This window comes from Branchiostoma belcheri, unplaced genomic scaffold (assembly GCF_001625305.1).
Source record: "Branchiostoma belcheri isolate BF01 breed outbred unplaced genomic scaffold, Haploidv18h27 scaffold9, whole genome shotgun sequence".
Classification (NCBI taxonomy): Eukaryota; Metazoa; Chordata; class Leptocardii; order Amphioxiformes; family Branchiostomatidae; genus Branchiostoma; species Branchiostoma belcheri.
This window is the reverse complement of record NW_017804575.1, coordinates 4,143,527-4,156,681: the sequence shown is the minus strand read 5'-3', so window position 1 is coordinate 4,156,681 and position 13,155 is coordinate 4,143,527. Positions and strand designations below refer to the sequence as shown.

The 13,155-nt window shown below is 45.1% G+C and overlaps 1 protein-coding gene across 1 annotated transcript in view; it reads left to right on the top strand.

Moving 5' to 3' along the window:
* The window catches only part of LOC109487762 (sodium- and chloride-dependent glycine transporter 2-like), a 26,203-nt gene extending 13,324 nt beyond the window's left edge, over positions 1-12,879 (top strand). Inside the window, exons 4-12 of the mRNA XM_019791829.1 lie at positions 3,789-3,865; positions 6,140-6,243; positions 6,985-7,109; positions 7,618-7,730; positions 8,276-8,407; positions 10,008-10,107; positions 11,194-11,294; positions 11,806-11,973; positions 12,661-12,879. Of these exons, the coding sequence (XP_019647388.1) occupies positions 3,789-3,865; positions 6,140-6,243; positions 6,985-7,109; positions 7,618-7,730; positions 8,276-8,407; positions 10,008-10,107; positions 11,194-11,294; positions 11,806-11,973; positions 12,661-12,834 (1,094 nt within the window). The 3' untranslated portion in view covers positions 12,835-12,879. The remainder of the gene's footprint in view (positions 1-3,788; positions 3,866-6,139; positions 6,244-6,984; positions 7,110-7,617; positions 7,731-8,275; positions 8,408-10,007; positions 10,108-11,193; positions 11,295-11,805; positions 11,974-12,660) is intronic.
* The last annotated feature ends 276 nt before the right edge of the window (positions 12,880-13,155 follow it).

Genomic DNA, 13,155 nt, shown 5'->3' with positions numbered 1-13,155 from the left:
TGGACTTCAGCAAGGCTTTCACCTCTCCAATAGAACACAGATCCACACAAGTGGCTCCACGAGGGAGTGGGAACAAGGAGAGTTGCTCACCTTGGCACCAGGACTTAGAGAAGTGGGTGTTGGTGTTTTCTGCCACCTCTGCTGCTGATTGTGTGCCTGTTGTGTTAGGCCTGGGTCTCTCACACGTTCTCCCCAGCTCCTTATTGATGCACGCCCACCATTTACGAGGATTTTCGTGCCTCAGTTGCTGGATACAGTTGCGATAATGCCAGTTCTTTGCTTGTCGTATGACAGTTTTCACCTTGTTCCTAAGGCGTCTCCACGTGGGGGATTTACCATGTCTCTGGAATTCAGTTTGCCGCTGGACGATTGCTCGTCTGACTCTGTCAGTCATCCAGGGTTTGTTGTTTTTTGGCACAGTTTTCACCCTGACAGGAAAGTGCCTATCAATGAGGGCTGAGATGGTGGAGTAAAAAGGTTGAAACCTTCCTCTCGACTGACGGAGCATCGGTCACTGCCGTCACTCAGTCCTCGCCAAGGCTAGAGCGAAGTCAACTTTCCTTGTGTTGGTCACCACTCTGTGGAGGCATTTGACTGTGTGTTTGCTTTGCAGCTGCAAGGGTTTTCTGGCTGAAGCACGACACAAGAGTGATCACTACTGCCTACTGGTGGGATTACCCGTGGTGTACAGTAATGTTGGGAAATGTTTGTGATCACAACATCCAGGATCGCACTGCCTCTTGTAGGTTGTTTGACTACTTGTCTCAGAGTGGGATGAGCTGCCTGGAGTCGTCGCAGTGGTAGTCCATTCAGGTCTCCACAGATCAGGATTACCAAGCTTGGGGCTGGTGGTTGTGAATACTGTCCACTGTGGTTACCAGGTGAGTCATCATCTCGTCTACACCCTGTTTGTTGTTCTTGCACGGAGGGTGATAGACCAAGCCAAGCATGATCACTGGGATAGTCCTGGGAAGCCATTCTGGCCGGAGTTGAAGCCAGATCACTTCCAGATTCCTGTCTTCCAAATCGTGCAGTCTGCGGGCATGAATGTCCACAGGTAAGTATACCGCAATCCCCCCACCTTTCTGGTGCAACCGATCCCGTCTAAACAGTTTGAAACCACCTATAGACATTACATCATCTGGGATATCTGGGGTGGACCAGGTTTCAGTTACACATGCAATTTGAACAGAGTGATTCTCAATTGTGGCTTCCAGTTCATGCTTTTTGTTCCTAAGAGACCTTACATTAGTCAACATGAGTGAAGGGAGTGCTCTACCATTTTCACGAATACTGTTGGTTTTAGAATTACAGTCAACAGGTACATTGGACAATACCCTATCTCTCTTAAACAGCGGTCTTTCCCAACTCCTCTGGCTAACTCTGGGTTTGATTCTACAGAGCTTATCTCTCCTACTCACACCTCCCCTTCTACCCCTGTAGCTACTAGTCCCAGGATCAAAACCTGCCACTGGTCTGGTGTAAGTTGGATAACACATACTGACACAGGTTGCAGACTAAATGATATCAATGGTACAAGGGGTTCAGATTAGCCAGTCTAAAATCAGCCGGTTAACAAGCTATCCTTACTCTTGGTAGTATGCAAGTACTTCTACTCAGTCATATACTCAGTCATATACATGTACAAACATGTCTCTGGGAGTACAAATGCATATAGTAATAAAATAGTACAGTTACGCTATTACAGCTGCCGCTGACCCGGCGCTAAAAAGTTACAAAACACAGCAATAACAGTTATCAAGTACACAGAATGCTAACTAACTAGTATTAAAAGCATATTGCACATAGTCTCGAGAGACGCAGAGGAACCGGAGGTCGGAAGCAGTGGCCCCTCCCACTTACCAAGTTGAAAAAACAAGTGGGGTTTTTTCAAGTTAAAAAACATTTGGCAAATAAAATGACAGTCCAGTACAACTCTATAAAGAGTCATCTATCATTGTGTTACAAAAGGGAAACTGGATGGATAGTTTGAAATGAAAATTTTACCAATTTAGATCCTTCCAGCTCCCACAGTTAAAAAAAACATGGCTGCCCTCTTCCTGACCTCTGACCTCACACCTGCCCCACGTCCTGCACCTGGGCCTGCCCGGGTTGTCCGTCACGCTGTGGTACGTCCCTAGCACCTCTGCCCTGTGGCCTGACTGGGTTCTGCCGCTCTGCCATTCTGTAGCGACGCAATCAATGAACAATCACTGTTAGCTAAGAACTCACCACCGTCAAAGCCCAACCCGGGCAAGCCTCCTCCATGCGGAAAGAACGACTCCTAACATGGGACGCAATGCACGGAGACTCCACCCGAGCTTTCCTCCCTCTGAATAACCTGTGCTACCAAATTCTCCACCCCACACGACACAAACACCCCAAAACACCGGTATTCAAAAGCACTAGAAAAAGGACACGAAACTTGCCGACAAACTAGACCTAAAACGGCGCCAGAAAAATCCTACAAACGAAAGCCGTCTAAAATAATCAAAACAGACATGCACCAAGCGTTACCGGTGCTGAAGGTTGACTAACAAACTGTAAATGCGGTCTTAGCACGACCCCACGACCCTCCAACCTTATCCTCGGTGTCTTGTGCGCCTTGGCGCCTGAGCTCGACGCTTGGTGCGGTGCCTCGTGGCCTCGTGTCGCTGAGCGCCGTCCCTCGACCTCCGTAGCGTGCGGGGGAGTTCTCTGAATGCACAGCACGGTGTGGTGCGGCCAGATTTTTATAATGGGGGTTAATATAACTTCATTAAGTATTATCCAATGAGAGCGCAGTAAGGATATGGGTTGTACTAACGGCTTTATCACACCGGACTGTACCATCAGCAATCATGGTGAGGGGGTAGTTAGGAGGAACATGGGTTGTACTATTAAACGGCTTTATCACACCGGACTGTACCATCAGCAACCATGGTGAGTGGGGGTAGTTAGGAGGAACATGGGTTGTACTAACGGCTTTGACACACCGGACTGTACCATCAGCAACCATGGTGAGGGGGTAGTTAGGAGGAACATGGGTTGTGCTAACGGCTTTAACACACCGGACTGTACCATCAGCAATCATGGTGAGGGGGTAGTTAGGAGGAACATGGGTTGTACTAATGGCTTAAACACCCCGGACTGTACCATCAGCAACCAGGGTGAGGGGGTAGTTAGGAGGAACATGAGTACTCGAGCACTGAAGTCTTGAACACCATAAACTCTAATAAATTAGGGTTTGTAAAATTAGTAGGTGGTTAGGGTTAGTAAAAAAGAAGGTCAAGTTCAATAATGAGCCTCTTAGGGCCTATTTATGGTATTGCAGGAGGGCAGTACCATACCAAAATCAAGAACATACACACGCTATTATATGCCGCATGAATCCACAGTCAACCTACACCATAGCCAAACCGAATGCTAAACATTGTGGGGTCGCGTGGCGTAGCGGCAGCGTGCTCGACTCGGAACCAAGAGATCTCGGGTTCGAGTCCTGACATGCCACCGATCTTGTGCTCTTGCGAAAGGCACTTTACACGACTTTCCCGTGTATTGTCATGTCCTGTATTCGTCCTCTGCGTTGGTGGCGGCATAAAATAAGTTGATGTAACTTGAGATTGCTGTCACCATGTCTAGTCATGAAATGTTGGAATATAAAAAAAACAACATTCTGGCAAAGGAAATTATGGTGAGGGGTGGGGGAACATGAGTTGTACCATTACCAATCATGGGGGATGATACTTCGGACTTAAAAAATTTCTCTCTTCCTGTCACTGTCTCACTCATCTAGTATTTCACTGCAGGTATGATCTGGATTAACGGGACGTGGTACAACCGGACGGAGATCCAGGATACCGAACTGTGGAACGCCTCCAAGAGGGTCAGCCAGAGTGAGGAGTTCTGGAAGTAAGGAGAGCCGGTCTGTAAGCGGTTAGGCCACACCGACTTAATTTTATGGATGACATCCTCTGAAGACCCAAAACTAGTGTGCGCGGGTGAATAAAAAAAATTCTGGCCAAAAATAAAAATGCTACTAAACCACAGGAATACAAAGCTGGAATTAGCTGAATTCGCGACAGTACTTATTAGCGACAAGCCGGCACATGCTGGCTTTTTGCGGCATTTATGAATCGACTTATGTACTGAGTTCTTGAGTCGCGGAGCTTCGAATTCGATAGCCTGGGTGCTCGGCTCCGTATTGTCGCTGACTACCATGGACTACCCAGGCCTAGAGCCAGGCCAGAGCTTCGGTGGAGGTGATCTTTTTTTTTTAGGGCGACAGGCGAAAATCAATGCGCGCGTGGATGTCATCCATAAAATTAAGTCGGTGTGGCCTAAGGAGAGACGGCCTGTAGCGGTTAACTGTAGGATCACAATTAATTGTTTCACCGGATGTCGTTTTGCAGATGTGACGGGGTATTTGGAGCAGCGGGGGCTCTAAAAGTCTACTCGTAAAGACCTTTATGAACATATTGCTCTAACGTTACAGAACAATATGTATAATTATGTTTACCAAAGGACAACATATTGTTTTTGCTCAGTTTCTTCCTCTTCTTCTTCTCCAAACAGTGACCTCTGACCTGACCAATGACATAATTTGTTGATGTCTGTCACCATGGTGACTGGTGTTGGGTTACATAGTGTTGCAATTTCATGGTCTGCTCTGCTCCTGTCACCTTACACTAGTACAAATGTAGTACATGTATGTGAATGTGTTTGAGTAAGAATTAACAGAGCAGACCATGTCCGAAGGTAAACATTATGCATTTGCTTTGCGAATGTTACTTCTCTAGTCCTAAGAAAGTCACTTTTTAAAAAGTAACGCTGTGAGTGGTTGTATGTTACGTCTCTCCTTCCCACTCTCATACTCACATACTCTGCCATACGTTCCCTGCGTCTCTCCTTAGACACTATGTACTGGACATCACAGGAAGTGTGGAGGAACTCGGTGCTGTGAAATGGCAGCTGGCGCTGTGCCTGTTCCTGGCCTGGCTGCTGGTCTTCTGCTGTCTCATCAAGGGCATCAAGTCCTCCGGCAAGGTCAGAAGCGCCGCCATCTTGGGGTTTAAAATCATCTTTATTTCAATATACATATATATACAAGATGACTCGTTGAAGTACACCTAGGCCAGCCCTTTATCTCATTAAGAGGAGGGCGCAAGGTAAGTAAAATGTAACAAGTAACTGTGTGCATCGGACATTAAACTTTTCGATTAAAATTGTTTTCTACACATACACATACACTAATTGTACGCTTGCAATTGGGGCTTTGGAGTGTAAGTGTGTGTTCTTGTGTGTCACGATTGTGGGAGGGTGTTGGGGTGTGTTTGTGTGCGTGAATGCGCGCGCGCACAAGCGTGTGTGTGTGTGAGAGCGTGTATTATCTGAGCGTGTGTGAGGGGGACTTAGATAAGACACATTCTTCTCTTACAACAAATGACAGTGCGTTCATACGTTCACAGGTTGTCTGGGTGACGGCTACCTTCCCTTACATCGTCCTTACCATCCTGCTGGTCCGAGGAGTGACGCTAGAGGGCGCCTGGGACGGAATCAAATTCTACCTTGAGCCTAAATGGGCAAAACTAGGCGAACCACAGGTGCGTCTTTCATAATTCCAATTATGACTCTAGAATGGCCCACCTTGCTCACAGCAACCTGATAATAATTATAACGTTACCAGTGGGTACTGTCCTTGGTACTGAAAGGCATTCACACAAAAGCATTCCCTGTCTCAGAAACAGGAGGAGCCAGGCCGAAAACCCGTTTGCCGGGTCAGTTGGTAGCGCCTATAAAACCCCCACTGTTACACTACCCCCCTTTTCTTTTCAAGATTCGTCCTCGAATCTTCCGAATTCGACATCCCTGGAGCGGCACTCTTTGCCAGAACTCCCAGGGCCGGTGTGGGAACCACTGTAAGAAACAGGAGGAGCCAGTAAAAACCCTTCTGGTCCCGGGCCAGGGTTCGAACCCACAACCTCCTGGACCCCAGCCAGACACTCTAACCGCTCGGCCGAAAAGGTCTAGACCCGTTTGCCGGGTCAGTTGGTAGCGCCTATAAACCCCCCACTGTTACACCTATTTTGCGAGATGGCAGAAAGCATTCACGTTATACTATAGTTAACTTTCCCGTATATAACGTCACTTGTACGTGCAGGTGTGGCGGGACGGGGCTATCCAGATCTTCTTCTCCCTGGGCACGTCATGGGGCCAGCTCATCACCCTGTCCAGCTACAGCCGTTTCCATAACAACTGCTACAGGTAAACTATAGGCGTTTCCATAACAACTGCTACAGGTAAACTATAGGCGTTTCCATAACAACTGCTACATGTAAACTACAGCCGTTTCCATAACAACTGCTACAGGTAAACTACAGCCGTTTCCATAACAACTGCTACAGGTAAACTACAGTCGTTTCCATAACAACTGCTACAGGTAAACTACAGCCGTTTCCATAACAACTGCTACAGGTAAGGCTACAGCCGTTCCCATAACAACTGCTACAGGTAAACTACAGCCGTTTCCATAACAACTGCTACAGGTGAACTATAGGCGTTTCCATAACAACTGCTACAGGTAAGGCTACAGGCGTTTCCATAACAACTGCTACAGGTAAGGCTACAGCCGTTTCCATAACAACTGCTACAGGTAAACTACAGCCGTTTCCATGACAACTGCTACAGGTAAGGCTACAGCCGTTTCCATAACAACTGCTACAGGTAAACTATAGGCGTTTCCATAACAACTGCTACAGGTAAACTATAGGCGTTTCCATAACAACTGCTACAGGTGAACTATAGGCGTTTCTATAACAACTGCTACAGGTAAACTACAGGTGAAACGCTATATTTCAACTTGTCACTAGAATGTATAAGAGGATTTCACTTGTCCTTTGTAATAATAGGCACGCCATGTTGATAACGATTTTGAGCTGTCTGACGGTTATTTTCTGGGGGTAAGATGTTGAGTATTTACCGTTAGGATGGCGGTGTGTTTTACAGAGATGCCGTGGTGATTTCAGTGCTGAACTGTCTCACGAGTTTTTACGCCGGTTTCGCCATCTTTTCCGTTCTGGGCTTCATGGCCAACGAGATGGGGGTTAAAGTTGAAGAGGTTGCCGACACCGGTATGTTCTACCTACCATCCAATAGCAGCACAGCTTGACATGCATGTTTACCAATTTACTAAAGAAGATTGAGTAAGGAGAATCGTTCTTATCTTGAATGTTCATCTGTGTTGGTAGTAATCATAGTAAAACGTTAAACTTTATTCCAACACACAATATGTACAGGGATCAAATTTTCAGCGACCACTGTCGCCTTCATCAGGACCATTAATGACCAATCACTGGCACTTTTGATCAATTCCTCACGTCACGTATCAGTAAAGTCTCGTATGAATAAGGTCCCGTGTTTGTAACCGTAACTCTCGCGAGATCACGTTGTGAAGTGATTGGTCATTAATTATCCTGGTGAAGGCGACAGTGGTCGCTGAAAATTTGATCCCTGTACAATTGTGTGTTGGAGTAAAGTTCAACGTTTTACTGAGAATTATTCTTTTTATTGTTGTTGTTTGCTCATTTTTATGACTTGCAAATTGACATTCACTGGGCCACCCGCCCCATGTTATTTTAGGAGCCGGTTTAGCCTTCGTAGCCTACCCAGCAGCCCTTGCGAGACTTCCCATCAGCCCCCTGTGGTCATCCCTGTTCTTCGTCATGCTGCTAACACTGGGGCTGGATTCACAGGTGCGCATGCGCAATAAGCTGATTTTAAGTGCAACTCATTTTAACTGCGTCATGTTTGCTTTCTTTCACCATCGTATTAAAACATTGCTTTCTTATTCATTTTAACTGATGCAAAACACATAAAAACAAAACTGCGTTCCTTTTTTTACACGATAATAGCAACGTTATTCATAATTTAAAAAATAGTATCTGTCTCCGTTTCACAACGTATACATCACAGAAAACACTACAAGAAATTCCTGGCCATTGGAATGAATTTTCCGTCATATTCATTTTATGTTTACCGAATGAAAACAATTTTTTTGCTCAGTTTCTTCCTCTTCTTCTCCAAACAAATAAGGTCAATGACATGAACACCATGATGTGGGTTACATCATGTTGCAATTTTATAGCAGGAGGGATTTCGACCCCTGTTACCATATTTTTGAATGTGTTTGAGTAAGGATTAACAGAACAGACCATATGCGAAGGTAAACATTATGCATTTGCTTTGCAAATGTTACTTTTCTAGTGTTAGCCTTTGTTACCCTTCCCTTCTGACTCAGTTTGCCGTGCTGGAGGCCCTGGTCACGGGAATCGTTGACGAATTTCCCCGGCGCTTGCGAAGTAAGAAGATGTTCATTGTCCTTGGGGTCTGCTCAATAGGCTTTCTCCTGGGACTTCCCCTAGTTACTCAGGTAAGATAATGGGCTTGATACAGCCGCTCTACAATGTCTATATCGTTAATGCAAAATAGATATTCATAATGCGTTGTATTTCATGAATGAATGACCTTTATTGTACACATAAACCCACTGGATTAAGTACAGATCTCAACAGAAGAATGGTACATTGAACGTATTGACATGTTATCATCTTTATTTAACTAACATCCTGCCATTTGACATAAACAAGGTCACCGACAACACCTTATGTTCAACCATTCTCAGGGGTAACCCCTCATTGTCGTTTGTCAACAACTGTAAAATATTTGATGTGGTTTTCAACTTTATTTTGCAGACAGGTCGTTTTGTTTGATTTAGTTGATTGATTTTGATTTGTACACCAGCTCATGATGTACCTTTGTCATTTCTTCTTATTATTATTACTTTGTTTTATTGTTTCCTTTTAGGTGTGAGGAGAGGGCTGAGATACGTTTTATAACTTTTTGCCCAATCCTCGAAAAATAAATGTGAATAAAATAAAATAAGAATGGTACATGTATAATGTTACATATACATGTATATACATTGCCACGTAACTGAAACTGAATTAGTTCAACGTTGTAAACGTGCACAATACTGTAAAGATGGCTCCACGACTGAGGCGTTGCCGAAAACACGACGCTCGGCATTGACGATTGGCATTGACGTCTATCAGTCCATTGGCCAGACCCCCAAATTTCACATATTTCACATGTAATGGCTTCCTTTTTTTACCATTTCGTTACCTAAATGTCGAATTTTTAAAGGCTCATAACTACTTATAGAAATGACATATCGAAACAAAAGTAACATTTTTGGTTCCTGTTTCATCAGTCCATCAAGTTACATCGAAAACTATCCATATTTGATTGATTTTATTTTATTTTATTGTTTGCACATTAACAATTGATTATCCCCCCATTGCATTATAAGTGCAAAAGGACGCGGTACATATGGGGTCAAAGTTCAAGGTCAGATAGCAAACTCAAAGCTACCAATCTGCAACGATTATCATATCAAAATATATTCCACAGACACTCTGCTTTTCAAAAACCATGATGGGAATTGCCACCTCAGGTGGTACCAATATCTCCTCTGACCTTGGACTATTACAATGTAGCACCATGGACTATATAGCACCATGGAGTGCTGCATACCGGTTCACTGGACTTGGATCCGGACTTGTAAGAATGTTTAGGTTCAAGTCCAAAAAAAAACTAAAAGTCAAGAACTGAGTCCGGACTTATTACCATAAAAGTCCATTTCACATACCCCTTTTCTTTTCAAACTACCTAAAACCTTCCGTGGATTGTAAAATCTTTGCTGCAAAACGAAGAAAACATTGCCATCGGGCATCGTCAAGTACTGGCCTCCATGTTATGAGGCCAAAGTTTGGCCAGACAACATTGCAAGGTTGCCAACATGCAATTCTGTATATGTCATGGGTTTAGGCCCGGACTTACAAGTCCGGAACTGAGCCTAAACCTCTGGACTTGAATCCGGACCTGAACCTAAAATTGAGTTTAGGTATGCAGCACTACCATGGAGTATATGATGATTATGATAGCACCAACCTCCCACTGTCTGTCCTCAGGGCGGGTTCTACCTGCTGCAACTGATGGATAACTACAGCGGCACCTTCTCCCTGCTCATAGTCGCCATAGTGGAGTGTCTGGTGGTCGGCTGGGTCTACGGTCAGTACGGCAGTTTGTGTAGTAGTAGTAGTAGTAGTAGTAGTAGTAATAGTAGTAGTAGTAGTAGTAGTAGTAGTAGTAGTAGTAGTAGTAGTAGTAATAGTAGTAGGAGTAGTAGTAGTAGTAGTAGTAGTAGTAGTAGTAGTAGCAGTAATAGTAGTAGTAGTAGTAGTAGCAGTAGCAGTAGTAGCAGCAGCAGCAGCAGTAGTAGTAGTAGTAGTAGTACTAGTAGTAGCAGTAGTAGCAGCAGCAGCAGCAGCAGTAGTAGTGGTAGTAGCAGTAGTAGTAGTAGCAGTAGTAGCAGTAGCAGTAGTAGCAGCAGCAGCAGCAGTAGTAGTAGTAGAAGTAGTAGTAGTAGCAGCAGTAGCAGTAGTAGTAGCAGCAGCAGCAGCAGCAGTAGTAGTAGTAGTAGTAGTAGTAGTAATAGTAGTAGTAGTACACCGGTTTAATAGTTCTTAGCAAAAGATATGACACATGCCTCCTGGCAGCCGTGGACGGCTGAATTGAGAGTCTGAATCTATCAAATGATCATACCTTAACATTTGTCATCAGTTAGCAAACAACGTTAAAATTCACTTTTTCAGCATTAAAAAATTCTCAAAACAATTGCAATCGAAGGTAATTTACAAATGTGTAAATTACAATTGTGATGTGTAATATGTGGCTCTCCGGTATCGTATTTTAAACGACTACTTGTGGGCTTCTTCAGTACAAATGACCCTTTACCTCCTAACTAACACATCAGTAAAGAATTAGTATACCTTGAAGTCTATAACGCCCCATACTACATCCCAGACTTCAGTTAAGGGTCAAATGCACCTTGAAGTCTGTACCGACCTCCGTCGGTACTTCGTGAAATTCGAAAAAACACTCAATGGAAACCGTTATGCTCTACATCTGATGTATATATCCGTCTGAGCTTTCCTTACAAAAATGCCAATAGAGTTTTAAGTATGTTGAGCGTGCATGTGTAATTAAAGAGTCAAAACTCAATTTAACCTTTGTAAGAATAGACGCCTTTCCAAATACCGCCGCCATTTTGAATCTGCTCTCGCGAGAAAAAACGGCATTTTGTTTTCTACCCAGGGTGTGACCGTTTCCTTGACGACATCGCCATGATGGTTGGATCCCGGCCGTGTCTGTGGTGGAAGGTTTGCTGGAAGGCTCTGACGCCGCTCAGTCTACTGGTAAGGGGCAGATCACTAACGCTCAGAGAGGGGTGATGCGGGTCCTGAGGGGTAGAGCACTAACACTGAGGATCGGGGAGCTGCTAAGGGTCAATGCCTCCCCTCGGCTGTAGTGTTGTGTTATGTTATGTTAGACGGCAGGAATACACTTTATCTCAAACTGTTCGTTTTATAACAACGCAAGAAACGAGTTGTCTATTCAAACTTCTACAATTTATCCCAATTTCTCCAAACTTACAGAAAAACTATTCTTCTTTTAACTACCCAAAACCTTCAAAGTTTATAAAGGTGGGACATTGCGTCTCCCATGGTTTGCAAAAGAGAAGTTAAACCCTTCAGACATAGTTTTAGACATTGCTATAGGTTTAGACAATTACCTTTTTATTATGTAGATTTTAAAGTTATTTTGTACTCTGTTTCAATGTTCCTTTATATATGTTATTTGCAATTATCTTTTGGGCAGGAATTTGCAATTAACTTATCAATATCTATATTTTGTATGTTTGCATAGTTTATCTTGATTTTCCAATTCACGGTGTACTCGCCTACCAAGTACGGTGACTACACGTACCCGTTCTGGTCGGAGGTGCTGGGCTGGTGCATGGTCGGGGTTTCCGTGCTCATGCTGCCCGCCGTGGCGCTGTACAAGGTCTGCTGCGCTAGAGGGACCCTGTTCGAGGTGAGATGGCTATGTTGTAAATTACTATTTCACTGTTATATCCTAGCTCAGAACGTCGGCAGAACGTACGGCATCTGCGCAAAATTCTGATGCAACGTTGACCAAAAACCCAACGAAAACTGTGAGAAATCAAGATTTTACGCAGACGCAGCACGTTCAGCCGATGTGCTTCCTAGTGGAATTTCAGTTCATTTTATAGCCTGGTATCCAGTCTGATCGTGGTCGGAGCTGAAAGAGCTCTGTCCCGCCCGCCTCACATAGGTTTCCCGGTGTGTATTTCACGAGAGATTGATTAGCCAAATCCCCAAGCATACTGTCTCGTATTAGCGTAACTCTCCTACCGGGACGGTCTGTTGCACTGGGCGGGGGAAGCTATTAGAGCCCCCGAAGGCACAACCTGCCCGAACACCCCAATACCCCCAATCACGTAAGACTGGATACCAGGCTAGTCATTTTACAGCCTTCTTCGGGGTTACTGACCCACTTCTTTGGGCACGTGACCCACTTCTTTGGGCACCTAACGGGCAAATATGGGACTTCTTTTGGCACTGTGTGTGTGTGTGTGTGTGTGTGTGTGTGTGTGTGTGTGTGTGTGTGTGTGTGTGTGTGTGTGTGTGTGCGTGTGTTTTGAATTCAAAGTGGCCAATGATTTTCAAATTCTAATATATCTCTACCCGCGTGGTACAGAGGGTGTCGTTCCTGGTGGAGCCTAGCTGGGACTGGGGGCCGGCGCTGGACAGACACCGGGACGGGGAGGTGTACCAGTTCCTCCACGGCCGGGACAAGGCGGCGACCGACCACCGCGAGATGAGCGACTTCATCCGCCAAGCCACCGGGGGAGACGAGACCACCAAAATCTAGCGAACATCGGGTGATGCCTTTGCCTGGAAGCCAGAATTCGTTTTCCGGGCCGCAAGAGCCCTTCGCCCGCTGGTGTAAATTAGCGCTACGGGGGAGTCTAGCCCGGGGGGAGTTTGGCTGGCTCTACAAACGAGTTCTAGGGCCGGACAAACCCCTCGGGCTCAACTCCCCCGTAGCGGTAATTTAGATAGGCGGGCGAAGGGCTCTTGGCTGCCGAAGGAAAACAGCTAACGGCCCGATACTAGTTGGCATTCATGGTAGGTGATGCCAGACGTGTAGAAGTAACCTCTACCAGGCTTCATAGGTGGCTGGAAACAGTTG